This window comes from Zootermopsis nevadensis, unplaced genomic scaffold (genome assembly GCF_977971745.1).
Source record: "Zootermopsis nevadensis isolate Lab colony 2312 unplaced genomic scaffold, Znev_1.0 Znev_ptg000017l, whole genome shotgun sequence".
Taxonomy (NCBI): domain Eukaryota; kingdom Metazoa; phylum Arthropoda; class Insecta; order Blattodea; family Termopsidae; genus Zootermopsis; species Zootermopsis nevadensis.
In genome coordinates, this window is record NW_028259149.1 from 18,055,148 (window position 1) to 18,069,761 (window position 14,614).

At 40.6% G+C, this 14,614-nt stretch overlaps 1 protein-coding gene across 8 annotated transcripts in view; it reads right to left on the reverse strand.

Annotated features, from left to right (window-relative positions):
* Positions 1-149: 149 nt before the first annotated feature.
* Mgat2 (alpha-1,6-mannosyl-glycoprotein 2-beta-N-acetylglucosaminyltransferase) overlaps positions 150-14,614 on the reverse strand; it is an 88,347-nt gene continuing 73,882 nt past the window's right edge. For 6 of the 8 annotated variants that reach the window (XM_087350917.1, XM_087350915.1, XM_087350918.1 and 3 more), the window contains 8 exons: positions 12,982-13,193; positions 12,404-12,640; positions 11,457-11,698; positions 10,819-10,964; positions 10,204-10,364; positions 8,675-8,782; positions 6,710-6,924; positions 150-6,402 (listed from right to left, as the gene is read on the reverse strand). In XM_087350917.1, coding sequence (XP_087207043.1) covers positions 6,186-6,402; positions 6,710-6,924; positions 8,675-8,782; positions 10,204-10,364; positions 10,819-10,964; positions 11,457-11,698; positions 12,404-12,640; positions 12,982-13,193 — 1,538 coding nt within the window. In that variant the 3' untranslated portion in view covers positions 150-6,185. Of the gene's footprint in view, positions 6,403-6,709; positions 6,925-8,674; positions 8,783-10,203; positions 10,365-10,818; positions 10,965-11,456; positions 11,699-12,403; positions 12,641-12,981; positions 13,194-13,275; positions 13,731-14,614 lie in introns of those variants that run through there. The other 2 variants (XM_087350920.1, XM_087350921.1) reach the window with 2 other exon arrangements.

Consider the following 14,614-nt stretch of genomic DNA (forward strand, 5'->3'; position numbering starts at 1 on the left):
TAAGTATAAACATTGATACAAAATACAATAACATTTAACAGTCATTACAGCTTTTCTTTTTGCAAAGGACAGGCGACACAATTCAGTGAAGTCCACGAAGGGCCGGAAGCCATAAATCAGCCAACTATTCATAAATGAAATGAAACTGATTACATTTTCTCTTTTTATAAACCAACACACGTGCACACATTTTAATACTTTTCCACATGTACAAGGAACAGAAATATAAATACATTTAGTTACTCTTTTACTTAAATGACTAGAGTTGTAAAAACTTTTTTAGACTCCGCGACGAAACCAATACACGTTCGCAGCTGGCGACATTGTCGGAAGGCGTGTCGATACAGAGCCATGCCAAGTATTGTCAATAACATTTGTCACACAATGAGACAGGTTTAGCACCAAAAAAATTAAGACTTCAAATATCGACATTGCTAACCAATCATTTTAAATTTGTTCAATCATTGATCACAGAAGTACATATCATAAATAGACTCTCATTTATCCACAGCACAGAACTATAGCAAATATGAAACAAACTTAACTTAAAAAGGAAATCTTTCACTAGTTTAGATAAATATATTATTTGGAGGAACTCTGCCAGTAAGCTTTACACTGGCAAAATATTCTGACACAGTAAGACTGTGGTTATTTGTTAGTATTCTAAATACCACTGTCCAATACAATCTACAGCAGTAAAAGTTGTACAAGTTCCTCCAAGTTATGTACTAAATCCCCTTTCACCCAAATAAAATATTAGTGTACTGCTTACTTCATACGTCGGACATCTACAATTGAAACAGTAACAACAAAGAAGTAACTTCAATAACAAGACCAAAAATTTTTGGTGTTAACTTCAATGAAAAGAGTAACAAAACAGAACTGGCAGTCGATCCGTTTTTTGGAAAGGATTTTAAGAGACAATATATTATATTGTGGCAAATACAGAAACCATGATAGTACCTTCAAACACGGAATGAAGCTTCCTCCCGCATACTTAGTACGTTCAGCCATAATACCAACACAATAAATCTGCTTCTGTTATTAGGCCATAGTTAAGTAAGAACCAAAACAGTGATTCTGAAAGGACATCAAATAAGTAACATAACTTGGAACTCCATTTCGTCCAGTTCACCTGTCACTTACTCCCCCATTTTTAGTGTCAAGCTCAATTTTTTTTATTATTTTGGTACTTTATAAATAGAGAGTTCCAATATGCCATATTATACTATAAGACGGGGGGGGGGGGGGGGGGGGGGGGGGGGAAAGGAGAAATCCAAAAGTAAGCATAGGTTATTACGTACAAAGACATAAGATTTTGTCATTAAATAACAAACAGGCTCGTTACAAATTTATACGGACAGGAATGTACACCAACGGGCTAATTACATCATCTTATTTCGTTTTCTATTTTAATTACACACACCTGCAAAACTGCCATAAATGAATTAATGAGAGTCTACAGCAATAATAATAATAATAACATAAACAAACAAATTTTTTTAAATATACAATTAAAAAACAAAAGTGCAGCAACATACTGACACGCAACTATAGAACTATTTCTTTTCACCCAATAAAAAATAACAGCTGCTTTCTTTGAAAAAGTTATTAGCTTTGTAATACATATTTTCTTATAAATAAAAAATATTTTGCTTGGAGCATTATGGCTTGCTGCCAACACCATCACATCACTGTCAGCGCAGTTACATTGCATATAAAGCTTCGTATTTAGGGAGAAGCCACATGTAATGCCGGGCTGTCAGTCCAGAGTCCACAACTTTACTCATTCACTTCTGTTAAAATTAAGGAAACCTATTTCTTTTATAGTCCGCAATGTTCCTGGCGGCCTACATAATCCTCCTATACATGGCAATGCTTTAACTACGTGAGCATGGCCAGAGAGTAAGAGTTTAGGTTTCCACAGCAACTCGAGTACTGATGATCTTCTGGACTGTAGCGCCGTCATGACAATGGTTAAGAGAAGCCATAAAAGTTCAAGTGGCAGGTGATGGCAACCATGATCTGAAAAAATAAAACTGAAAACTGCGAAACTGATGAACAATTACACCGCGAAGTAGTTTCAGCTGCGAGAAAACTGTCGGCCGACATCCAGCTATCAAACACTGCCAAATGAAGAGTATGAACTTTTTGACTGCATCTATGTGTGGTGCGGCTTTAAACTGTGACGCTCCTCACGCGCATAATGTGACTTTCAAAATATCACTAGGTATTGTGTCCATTTAAAACCAGTCCCTAACATTTATCCATTACACATTATCATACATACATTTAATACACAGTACACTTATACAATATAATATAAGATTAAGCTTAATTCAGGAGGAGATGATGTAAAATCATCTCTCCAGGACAATTTTATATTCAGAATCATGTAAGAAGAAGTACATGACAGCATTAAAAAAGCATCACTTCGCACTTGGTACACATTTTTACAGAAATGTAAAAAATAATAACTATGCCCTTGTGCTGTGCGCGTAACTATAAATATAAATCCGCAGTTACCAGAGCTACGAGGCGCGTCCCAAAAGTAAGTTTCCCACTCGTCCCACAGCTAGCAAACCTTATATTGCGCGAAGCGACTGTGCGTACGTGATAGAGCAATGACGTAGCATGGCGCATGCACTAACGGTACTTCCCGCGTTCTCACAGTAGCATCGTTGCAGCTGTTGAAGATAGAGGTTCTTATTCCAGCTCCCGCCGACTGTGAAGTACGCTAGGCCGCACACGGCTCGACGGACAGCAAGTCTCCTGCAGGAGTTCAGCTGGGAGGTGTTTAATCATTCACCCTACAGCCCGGACCTCTCTCCCAGTGATTTCCATCTTTTCCTACACCTCAAGAAATTCCTGTCCGGTCAGCGTCAGCGTTTTGAGAATGACAGAGAGGCGGAGATGGTTGTCACACAGTGGTTCCAATCCCAGGCGGCAGACTTCTACGACACAGGTATTCAAAAGTTGGTCCCACGGTATGACAAATGTCTCAATTCCGGTGGCGAATATGTTGAAAAATAGCTGGACACTTGCTGTATCTGTTGCAATCAATATTTCCATGAAATTGTGTTTTGTTTCTGTAAACGGCCCCAGGGAAACTTACTTTTGGGACGCGCCTCGTATCAAGCAATGTGACATCTCAACAGACGATTTAAAACAAATTTTTATAACATTTACACACACAATCAGATGGTAAATACCAACAAAAACAATACTCATCTGACCCTATTAATCCTGTCACTGTTTTACAGCACGAAGGCGGGGGAGAGACTGCCCGAGCTGTGAATATTAACGCAGTGCTCTGACCCTTTCAAAGGGTTTTAGATCTCTGGGTCATAGTTGCATCTGTTTTACATGATGGCATTTAAGCAATTCATTACCATGTTCACAAGAGCCCACCACCAATCCCTATACTTATACTAACAAGAAATAAAAATGTTACTGTGACAAGCAATCGCCTAATTACGACAATAAATCTGACTCATCAAACGCCGTACGTCATACAAAGCACAAAACTGTGCTAACTGATATGGAAGCGTCTTTCATGTGCAAGAACCTTGCACAGTAGGCCATAATGGAGTACACTGATTCAAACAATTAAACAAAAATGTAAAAATCAATACAATTGATAGTGTCTGGCAAGATATCACATTGCAACATGAAACGCCGACATGTTGTTGTCCGAGTGGGTCACCGCTACTTCACGTGACACAAAGAGCAATCACTATGTAGTACCTTAAATGATAACGACAATTCAAATATTTATAGTGTACAATGCTTTAAACTGCTTACAGTCTTGTAAAAAAAAAATATATATCACGTACATACAAAAAAACAAAAAAAAAACAATGTCAAGTCACAGTTCCTAGTTCCAACATCAAACTATCACCGTTAACGCCCCACATCCAAATGGTAACTTATAACTTCACTTTTAACCTTGAATTTTATTATTCAGGAAATAAACGAAATCATGATTCAGTTTGATTACCAGCAGACACAATGAGATATAAAAATGATTCTTGTTGGTCGATCTGCGAGTCATCTTACGTTCTGCGTAAACACCCATAAAACAAAACCAGTGCAGTGCTGTACAAACCACATGATGTGGAAACCAGCTTTTCAGAACTGAAGTGATGTCATTTCGTACAGATCAGAAGTTCATTTTCTGAGATCACTAGCAGGAGCAATAGCTCTGAAAAACTTAGGTAGAACGACTGTGCTCTGTGCCTATGACCTTCAGAAAATAAAAGCATAATCCAAAATCCTACAGTGAAATGAAACTTCAGACTACAGAAATAAATGGTGGGAACATTTTGAAATTACAGAGGAAAATTAAATCCCTAAGACAGTTTTGAGTTGTGCTCCACAAAGAAGGGAAATGTTGGAAGACCGACAAAGGGACGGATAAACAAAATGAGAGAGAAACATTCTTTTGTTATGGATATTACAAAACAGAATTGTTTCACCTTTCTCTGAGAATTTTCTTCCCCTGCATTGGTAATTTCTTGTGGAATCCAATCAGAGCTCTTGACGTTTTCTTTACAATTTCTCCTGTAGTGCTTTATAAAATCATTTAATGATAAATATGTAATTATTTTATTCCTTTTGGGTTTCAGAGAGGGGCAACTGATTATAATCTAAAATTACTGTTAATACTTGCCTGTCGTAGAAGGCCAAGGCATTATCTCTGTATGTTAAATAACTGTCCCTTGATATACAATGCCTCAAAATAAATTACTTATTTCATAACTAACAAACAAACAATTTCTTAAGCTTATACAGCAGCCTGTACCATGCACGTCTGCTCACGCATTATGCTACAGACAATTTGGAATGAACGGGCAAGAAGATTGGAGACCACATCATAAATATTGCTTTGAATCTCACAACTATCCAAATGAATGTCAAAAATCAATTGCAAACTTCAAATACACTAACACTACAGCAGTACAAGCTCCAAGTCTTGTTCATTCACAGTGCTGGCAACATTTTGATTGGTTATGTTATACAACAGCAGAGCGGAAGTCGCCTTGTTTTCAGAACTTTGTACTTCCATCCTAAGACATTTGTCTTCCGGTGCAATTTACAGTTTTCTGTGATAACAGTCAACCGAATACATGAAAAAAGTTACCGGATGGAAGCAAATTCCAGTTTGGGAGGTCAACAGGCAATGAAGCTGTTAATATCACAATTCCAGCACCACATACTAAATAATTCTCTCTTCGGATCAAGACTTCGGTTCCGATTCTTTCATTATATCCGAAGATTAACTCCTTCCTGTAATATCTGTCATTTAACAAGCAAATCAAAAAGAACTCGGCATTAAAGGGCCAATTTTTAATTCACACACCTCATTGAAACCTGCACGCGATTAAGCCCGGTTAATTCAAAATTATAATCCGACATTTTAAATACGGTAGAAACAATGAGAAGACCACATTTACCCTCTCATTAAGTTTGTAACAAATGGAGCAGGTTAGGAAAATTTGTGTCGGAATTCTAGATTTACCGAGTGATTTATCACGAATTACGCAAATCTGTACTTCAAAACCTGGGAATTTTTAAATTCTGGATGGAAAGAGAAGAATGGTGAATGGGCGTCAGAAGATGGCAGTGATGTCAAGAAACCAATACATACACAAATCCTGACACAAGGGCCATTATTACAGACACTCTATCCGAACTCTTCACACTTGCATTTCAATATTCCAAAAGAAAACAGAATAAAACTGTCATGAAATAGCCAACTCCATGTTCGTAGTAAGAAATAAATTTCATTCAATTCAGCTGGTGCTTGTGATCAGGCAACGACACAGTCGAAACGCCTGAACACAAATGCACTGTAACCATACGCCACTTGTGATCCAGCGTAGAGTTGAACTGCAAGACATTTCACAAACATGTCAGCGCAACAGCTAACTTCACCGAATAAGAAACTACTACTTTAAATGTTACAATAACTTTTCTTGCAGAGAGATATATTTTGTACAACTGTGCAAACGCCACTGGCTCACTTGCGACACTTACCGGCACCGCAATTTAACATCCATTCTGAACTTAGTGGAAGTTTAGTCTGGTTTCACATCAGTGACCGTCAGACGAGGACTGTTCTTGAAGAAGTGGGCTGGCAAATCATCCCAAGACGCTCACCACGGTCCGAGACTCGCCTTATACTACCTTCCCGAGCGAGTCATGTTGATGCAGAGCTGGTGATCCCGCACATCACCCCAGCCACCATTACCTTTACGCAACTTCTGCTTCTTGTTCGTGTTGGTCACAGTGAGTGTTAGGTAATTTGGATACAGATGTTTGCTGGCATACTTTAGCACTTGCTGAACTTTCGATATCACTGCTGTGGATTCACAGTTCGCTTTCTTGTGGTGGACTCCACTGTAGGAAACAATACTTAATTATGCAAAGCTTGAAGAGTTTAATGCATGCAATGCCTCCAAACCTTCTCATCCCACGACCCTAAATCTGACCTCACAACCATCAGGCTTAACCTGTAGGTCACGATTCACCATTAATCCACAAACAGTCGGCTTATCCTCACGTGTAACACTTCTGCGGCATATTAAAATAAACGTTTCATATTGATAGAGGAACTACTATGCCACAGCAAAGAATTTCTCAACTATTTAAGTGAAACTCTATTAATCAGTATTCAAATTTCCTGCTACGTAACACAATTACTCACCACTCCCCGATGTGGAAGACACGAGGGCCCTTCATGACCATCGCATACAGCTTGTGATTCAGGCAACCCTGAGAAATATGCTGCAGACTCCAGTCCCAGTTGTAGTCATCGTACGTGCAGAAGAACTCGGCACAGTGACGTACATCCAGCCACGTGCTGCGGTTGAAAGCCATTCCCATGTTGTGCTTGCTGCTGATCCACGGCGTCACCTCCGCCTGACAAGAAAATTAATGAGCACTCCCTCTCACTTCAACATTCAAAATTATTGGGATATTTAATCGACCATTTTCAAATGCAGAGATTATGTAGCATCTGCGAACGGAATATAAGTTGTTTTAATAGCAAATATGACTCCTTACAGTGGTAGGACACATCTAGGACTAATGGTAAGGAATGGTTTTGTGAAAGCCGAGGTTTTCATAGCAGTGAAAATGTAGTTTGTAGTCTTCTAAGTTGTGATGTTATGTAGTCTCGTCGGTGGTCATCAATGTTCCAGAGGAATGTGTCACTTTCATCCTTGCCTGTGAAGACGGTACATTCTTCCGAAACACTGGTAACCACTGAGAAGACTACATCGTATCACAACCTCACAGCAGATACTTTCCTTTTTATGTGAACTGCCTGTGAGTCAGCCTCCAAAACTGAATACAAATTTTTTACCAACATAACGCACAATGCCCAACATAATACAAACATATTACGTAGTCCAAGATACCTGAAAGGTATGTAAATGTAATCTCTTGATGTCTAGTGGCGAAGACCCAGACAGACACTACATCATATTCACTCCTGATTAAAAGACAAGAAATGAACTGCAAGGCTCATGAAATATGCAGCTGCGGATAAAACAATGTATGTAGGAAACAAGGAAAATCTAATAATTAAGCAACATTTTCATGTACACAATGAAATTACTCTGATTTTAATATGCACAGGCATGGAAGTTATTGATATTTACATCTTTATATGTATAATCAACATGATTTAATGATAGTTATCAACCACAAAGGTTATGTGGTGTCAATATTGCAAACGACAAGCCAACACTGAGGAGAATTTCAGGGACAGAGACAACATAACAGCCCCACACATACAAACATACACACTTACATGCATAACTTTCATTCCACTGGAAAAATTTCTCAAAACAGACAAAGAAGAAATGTGTTAAAACATTTTGTATCATTGGATAATCCTCTCCAGCACAGAACTATACAATCCATAACAGCAACAGTGTTAATCAGGGATGGAGAGTTCATGTTAACCATGTTAGCCTGGCTAACATTTAGAAAAACAAAAAATAAAAAGTATTCTGTCTTACTTTCATAGTTCAGTGATACTCCCACACATCGGAACACAGCAGAACTGATCAGATAATATACGTTAGCCATACAGACGAGGCTAACACTCACTGCAAGCGCCTGGCCGGCAGCAGCCGACCAATGACACTTTTTGTTTGATCGATTCTGCCACGTTCCGGTGTATGGAGTACCACTGAACCACAGATGTAAGACAGAAGACTTTTTATTTTTCATTGTTAGCCAGGCGAACACAGTGAACATGGACAATCTGCCCCCATGATTATTTATCACCAAAAGGGGTTTCTACTGAGCAATTCTTATACAAACCATTTACCTGTCTCGTGCCTTCAGTACGGCTATGCACAGGATAAGCAAGCCAGAATGAAAGTGCGTAGCAGAGTGTCAAAGCAGAAGCACATTCAAAATGCGGGTTGTGAATTGGAAGCCATGATTAAAATAAATCAGCACACATAACCGCAATCTTTTACCAACATGGACGTTATGTTGAGAAAAGAGGCACACTAAACACAAATAAGCTTTCACTACAAAACATAACGCAACGTTCACAGATTCTTAAGAGGACAAAAATACATGTAACCATGGCTAGTACCAGCGTACAACTTGCATTAGGAACAAGATGTAGTGTTTTGCTTATTGTTTCTACCTTCTGGTAGTGCTGATAAAGAGTGGGGAGGATCTGGAAGCTCCAAGATGGAGGGATTGACCCTGGAGAGAAAGTCTGATGACGTTTCAGGGCTCTCTGAGCCTCCTTCTGCAACGCAACAACACAACACACACACATATAGCAGCAGTGAGAAAGTGCACAGCATTATGTGATACTGGCTCCATTACAATTCAGATGTGCGCGTATGGCCAACGACACTTGGCGTTTGATTAACAATTTTATTAGAATCCCCATAAATTTATGTATAAATTGAAATTAACCACACCAAAGTTTGAAGCAGATGGCACAAAATTGCCCCAAACTTAGGCACAAATATAATAATATTTATAAAATGCACATTTAATTTCGAGACAGGGGAGAAAATGACTAACAAAAGCACGAACGAACACTAGTAAGAGTAGTGAGAGAGGAAAGCGTGTTGTTCTGTCCTAGGACTCCCACAAGAGAAAGTGACTTAAAGGTCAGGTTTTACTCATACAGAACAAGTAACGGCAATGCACATTATATACACGAGGTTAGAACACTCACAAACCCGTATAATCACCGTGTGTTAGACAAGACACACAACGTTAAACACAATTTAGTCACTTCAATTATATGTTCCTCATATTATATCTTATGTATTTATAATTTTTTTGTTCAAAACACCTGAGCACCTTAAAGAAGGTTGATTCAACCTTCAACAGACGCGCATTTTCCACATACATAACTGATCAGCAACAAGCTTGCTAAAACAGAAGACGGAGATTCCGGTAACAAACTGGGAACATTTTTTATTCCTCCTTAAACTTCCCCTGCCTACTGCATTGCATCTGAACACCATTTAAACACAAATTCAAACAGTCCGCACACAACAAGTTTTGTCACCGATATGACCGAAAGAAAAAATATTAAAATTAACATATAATGTTCCAAAGGTTTTCAGTAAAAAAAAAAAAAAAGTAAAGTACTCTTACAGCCATTTTGTTTCCTTTTAACGCCACATGACTGTCACTGAGGAGTTTGAACATCACCATGACGGAAAAGGCTCCTGTTGATACTGGGAATCAAACCCCAGCCTCCAGTCATCTCACTGCGGTATTGCAGCTGGTTGGCCAAATTACGATAACATTGATTAAAATTTCATCCAGAACACATTACGCGAGGCAAATGGAGAAAGTAGTTTCCCAACAGATAAACAATATGACAAAATAATGTCTGACGTATGATACTGATACTTTTTTGTGTTCTACGCCGCTCCGAGCGAAAAACGAAAGCTCTTCACGATTCCGTAGAAAATAAACCAAAAGCTGTGCAGTAAAGCGGGTGCACTTAATTTAAAATGAAAATATCTTGAACTCACACAACCAGGTTTCACACCAAACGCTCCCACAAACGAAGAAGCTGAACCAGTTTCTTGTGCCATTCAATTCGCTGTGTTCAGCTGCAACTTCTGATAAGCAAAGTAAATAGATTTTGAAGCAAACTGCTTTATGGTACCTAAAAACTTTATGCTGTGACCCGCCTACCTTCTTGGAGTCCCCATAGTAGTTGTACGTCTTGAGGTACGTCCCCAGCGAAAGAATGTTGCAGCGGTTGCAACTTGTGTGGCACGTTCTCTCCATCAACCGCAGCACATGGATGAAATCCTCAGCTACAAAGTGGTCTTCCTCCAGAAACAGAACCATGCCTGGAACGGCATATGCGTTTGTTTACAGTGTACCAACTACTCAGACTACTGTTCCAGACGTAGAATCACGAGTGAAATGAAACAGAAGATCATTTGATTAAAGAAACCGCAGTGCACAGCACGGCTCAAGCAATATAAAGTCATTTGCCTGTGACGAGCGCATTTGTAACCTTCGTCTATGTGTACTGAAACGTAATAAAACAATGGTTGAAAGACGGATGCCAGTTTCAAGAACATCCATTTTCCAGATGCGCTCTTTGCATTTTTACATATTGTACTGGTCTCAACAATCACGTACTGGATGTAAATGTTCGATAACCACTGTTTATGCAATTATTTTTCTAATTTTTGCTCGTTTATATAATTTTAAATATCATATAAAGAAGTACGTAATTTTATTTCTGTATTCGCAATAAAAGCATAGCCACAGTTAGCCCTTGAACAGCCATCGTACCTGTATGGTTCCGTGTCACCTCCAGCTGGTTGAACACCCTGTTCGCTTTCCACCACCAGTGGTGTTTTGTCTGCGTGAACTTTGCCTCTCGGTAATGCCCGTACAGATCAGGATACAGTGCGTTGTTACACAGCATCTCCTTCGCCCTGTACAGAGACACACGCGTGCTAACTAGAGCCCCTGCGACGGCCAACACAATTACACATAAAACCTCTGACTGAGCTACGAAGGCTTGTACCTTTAAGACATGCTGGAAGAAATGTATCGAAATTAAACAAATGATTTCAGTCCACACTGCAACAAAAATAATATAAATGTGATTAGCAACTTTGTACAAAATTAATATTTCGACACATCACGACGTACTCTACAACGAAGACAGGGTCTCTGTATAATCACTGAGAAAAACTAACGCATAAACATTTAAAAAATTAATAACAGTAAAAACACATGTTTCAGGCAGTTACACGATAACGCTGTTACAGATACAGAAGTCATAAGCGGACAAAAATTCTTTTTTTTGAGTTGAACCTTTGAAAATTGGGATATGCGTATGATATTCGAGGGCACATTAAAATTCGGATCAATTTATCATGACACGAGCGACAAGAGGTTGTCACGGGATAACAGGCACTTACTGCTCCTTCTTGATGTTGCGAGGGCAGTCTCCGGGCGACTCGCCGGGGAACTCCTTCGGATGCGTCTGTATAGAGTAGGGGTAGAAGATCTGCATAACCTTGCAGAAGTCTACACTCTGGACCAGCTCGTTGATCTCCTCATCATAGTAGTCGTGACTGAACACCAAAAGAACCGTGTCAATGTCCCGTGCCTGCGCCAAGCTCACGATCAGGTGTCGCAAGTAGATGATGCGCGTGTGCACCTATCACAACAAAGCACGAAGATGAACAAAATAACATTTTGAAGTTCAGTTCCTACTACAAAGAAAACACACCACGTGATTACAAAGATGCATTGGTTAACGATATTTAGAGAGAACAGCTCTTTAATCTGAGAATCGTATAAAACGCATAAATTCAACATGTGGGGAATCGTAGAGTTACCGAATGTAGACACAGGTTAATATTATTACCTCCAGGCATTAAAAAGCTAGAATACGAACGTATATTTAAATTTGCTTGCCTTGAGAGAACCTGTCTTATGCAGGATTTGAGGTTTTCATGGCAGTGAGTCTGAAGATGGCCGGCTTCCGGGTTGTTGCGCCGAGGAAGTTTACTGACGTTTCAGAGGTGCTTCCTGCCTCCATCATCAGGGCTATGATGAAACGCAGGTAAACTTCTACTAGACTACACAGGAAACAACCCAGATGCCAGCCATCGTCAAACCTGTTACGTTTTGCTATTAAGTAGAACCAATTTGTGATTTTTCTTGCCCTCACTTAGAAACATGAGGACGACAGCCTTCTGGGATATTGTGCCATGTTACTTTGCAGGGTGATGACGATGGATGCAACAAGGGCACACGTCTAACATTAGACTACACAGCAAAAGTTCCATGATGGATGTCATCTTCATTTGTAACGAGAAACCAAAGTATCACAACAGAAATAAGTCACGTCATGTCTTACTTGCACAACAATGATGAGAGAGTCATTCTGCACGGGACCAAAGAGCTCCTCGTTCAGTACTTGCTGCATGTCGTTGTAGCGCTCAATGTTACGGCGGATGTCCGAGATGTTAGGGGAAGAAGCCCGACCAGCGTTCGGCCCGATCAGGCCTACTGCCCCTGCTCCTTCACTGACATTGGTGCCCACCACTGCATGGCTGCTGTTTCGAGGCTTCGGCGTCAGGAACTTGTGCAGTACCTGAACATTGTCACACGTTACACAAGAACTTCGGTACAGCAACAAATGTTCTGACAGACGGTTAGTTACCTCCGCGTTTTTAAAACTGTGTGATGGACATGCTTTTGTGCTTATGTAACAATCCGAAAAGCATGTTAACCACAATCACACTCTGCGACAGCGGACACAAATCGCACTGACATGTCTCCGCCATTTTGCGACAGGCTGGCCCTCGCATCTAAGCTACCAACTGTCAAATAGACGGAAAAATTCCCCCACAAAGGACAGGGCTTAAAAGTAGGCTCCTGAGCCAACGTAGAAGAATTACTGCTACGTGAATTAGGACCTGACTGTGACCAGACCTGAGGCACCATGCTGAGGATGGCGGCGGTGGAGTCGTTGCTCTCCGAAGTGTCAGTTCCAGGGGCTTGCCTGTTTCCATTGAGACTGGCCACGTGCAGCTGGAGCCATACGAATGTGACCAGGAACAGGAAGACGGCGGTGCGCACACAGGAAGCCGTGCGGCGGCGTCCTATGGCAGGCGTTGCCATCGCCACGCGAAGTCCGCGGCCAGCTACAAAAACAAGTCAGGATAACGCGTTTACTGGCGTATACGCAGGGCAATTGCCAATCGGCTAGGGTAACAACAACACTACCTTCCTATGCGCGTGTCGTGTCGCGTCTTATAAAAATAAAACACAGTTCTTAAAGCTTCCATGCTTTCTCGAGCCAAAACGGGGAGTTGGCCAATCAGAACACTCATTAGGCCGTCCGATAACGCGTTATCACAGAGCTCTCCTCTTATGATGAATGTGAAGTTATGACCCTGGCCTGTTTTTATGGACACGGAACGTCCGTACGATTAGAGTGGAAGTGGTCGTGGTCGAAAGACTATAATCGATATCTGGGCCCGAGATTCGACCGCGAAACATACTGGGCATGAAGGAGCAACACCACAGGGCAGTCACGGCAATGACGTATCTGCCTCGCGTTTGAATCCTGTCCGGTAAGGAACTAACCCGTGATTCTTTGCGGTCAAAGGTAAAACTATCCCTGTGTCCAAGCACCATGCCAAGACTTAACCCACAGTAAAAGCTCGTTCCTAACTGCTCCACGATAATGGCAACCTCAAACGTCTACTCCTCTGTCATCTACTTCTCGTCTTATTTCAATTCGACCCATTTATTCGGGTTGCTCTGTGCTTTTAGGCTAGGGACCCACTGGCGCGACTAGCCGCTAGTCGCACGCGATTTATTAAGTCGCGTGCGACATGTCGCGCGCGGTTTCTTAATCGCGGCGACTACGCGCGACAAGCATTTATCAGTATTTAAATGGAGGTTGAAGAGAGAACAGCCCCTACTGTTCTATCATGTCCGTCGTGGGAAAAAGCAAAGTCTTCGATACTGGATACATCCCATGACCTTGGAACGTTCCACAAAAGGCGCATTCCATCTGCTGTACGACGAGAAGTTTTTCAACTACACAAGAATGAGTGTGAAATCGTTCGACCAACTGTTACAACTGATCAGGGAGGAAATAGAAGGAACGGATACAAATTTTCGCCAGAGCATACGCCCTGAAGAAAAACTCATGGTCACTTTAAGGTATGCAAAATTTATTTTAATTATTCATTTAAATATCTCCACCTAGTCTGAACCCAGCGATACAGCAGAATTCTCCAAGGAGTGGTCTGATGTTGACGGCCTGTCCGGATAGGAGGTAGAATAATAACCACGTAGTGAATTGTGTGATGAGAAAACAAGTTGAGGTTGATAACTCTGAATCAACTCGATCAGTTCAATTTTAGCCGTACTTTTGCGACAACAAAAATAATTTATCAGAGTCGTGGTGTTCGCTTTCTTGTCTAGCTTGAAGACTTGATTTTAAAACAAATGCATTTCACTAATTTACATGTAGAAATCCATTTACATACACGAGGTGTGATCGGAAAGTTTCCAGACTGTGTCAATAGAGGGCGAACCGGATGTAGTACGA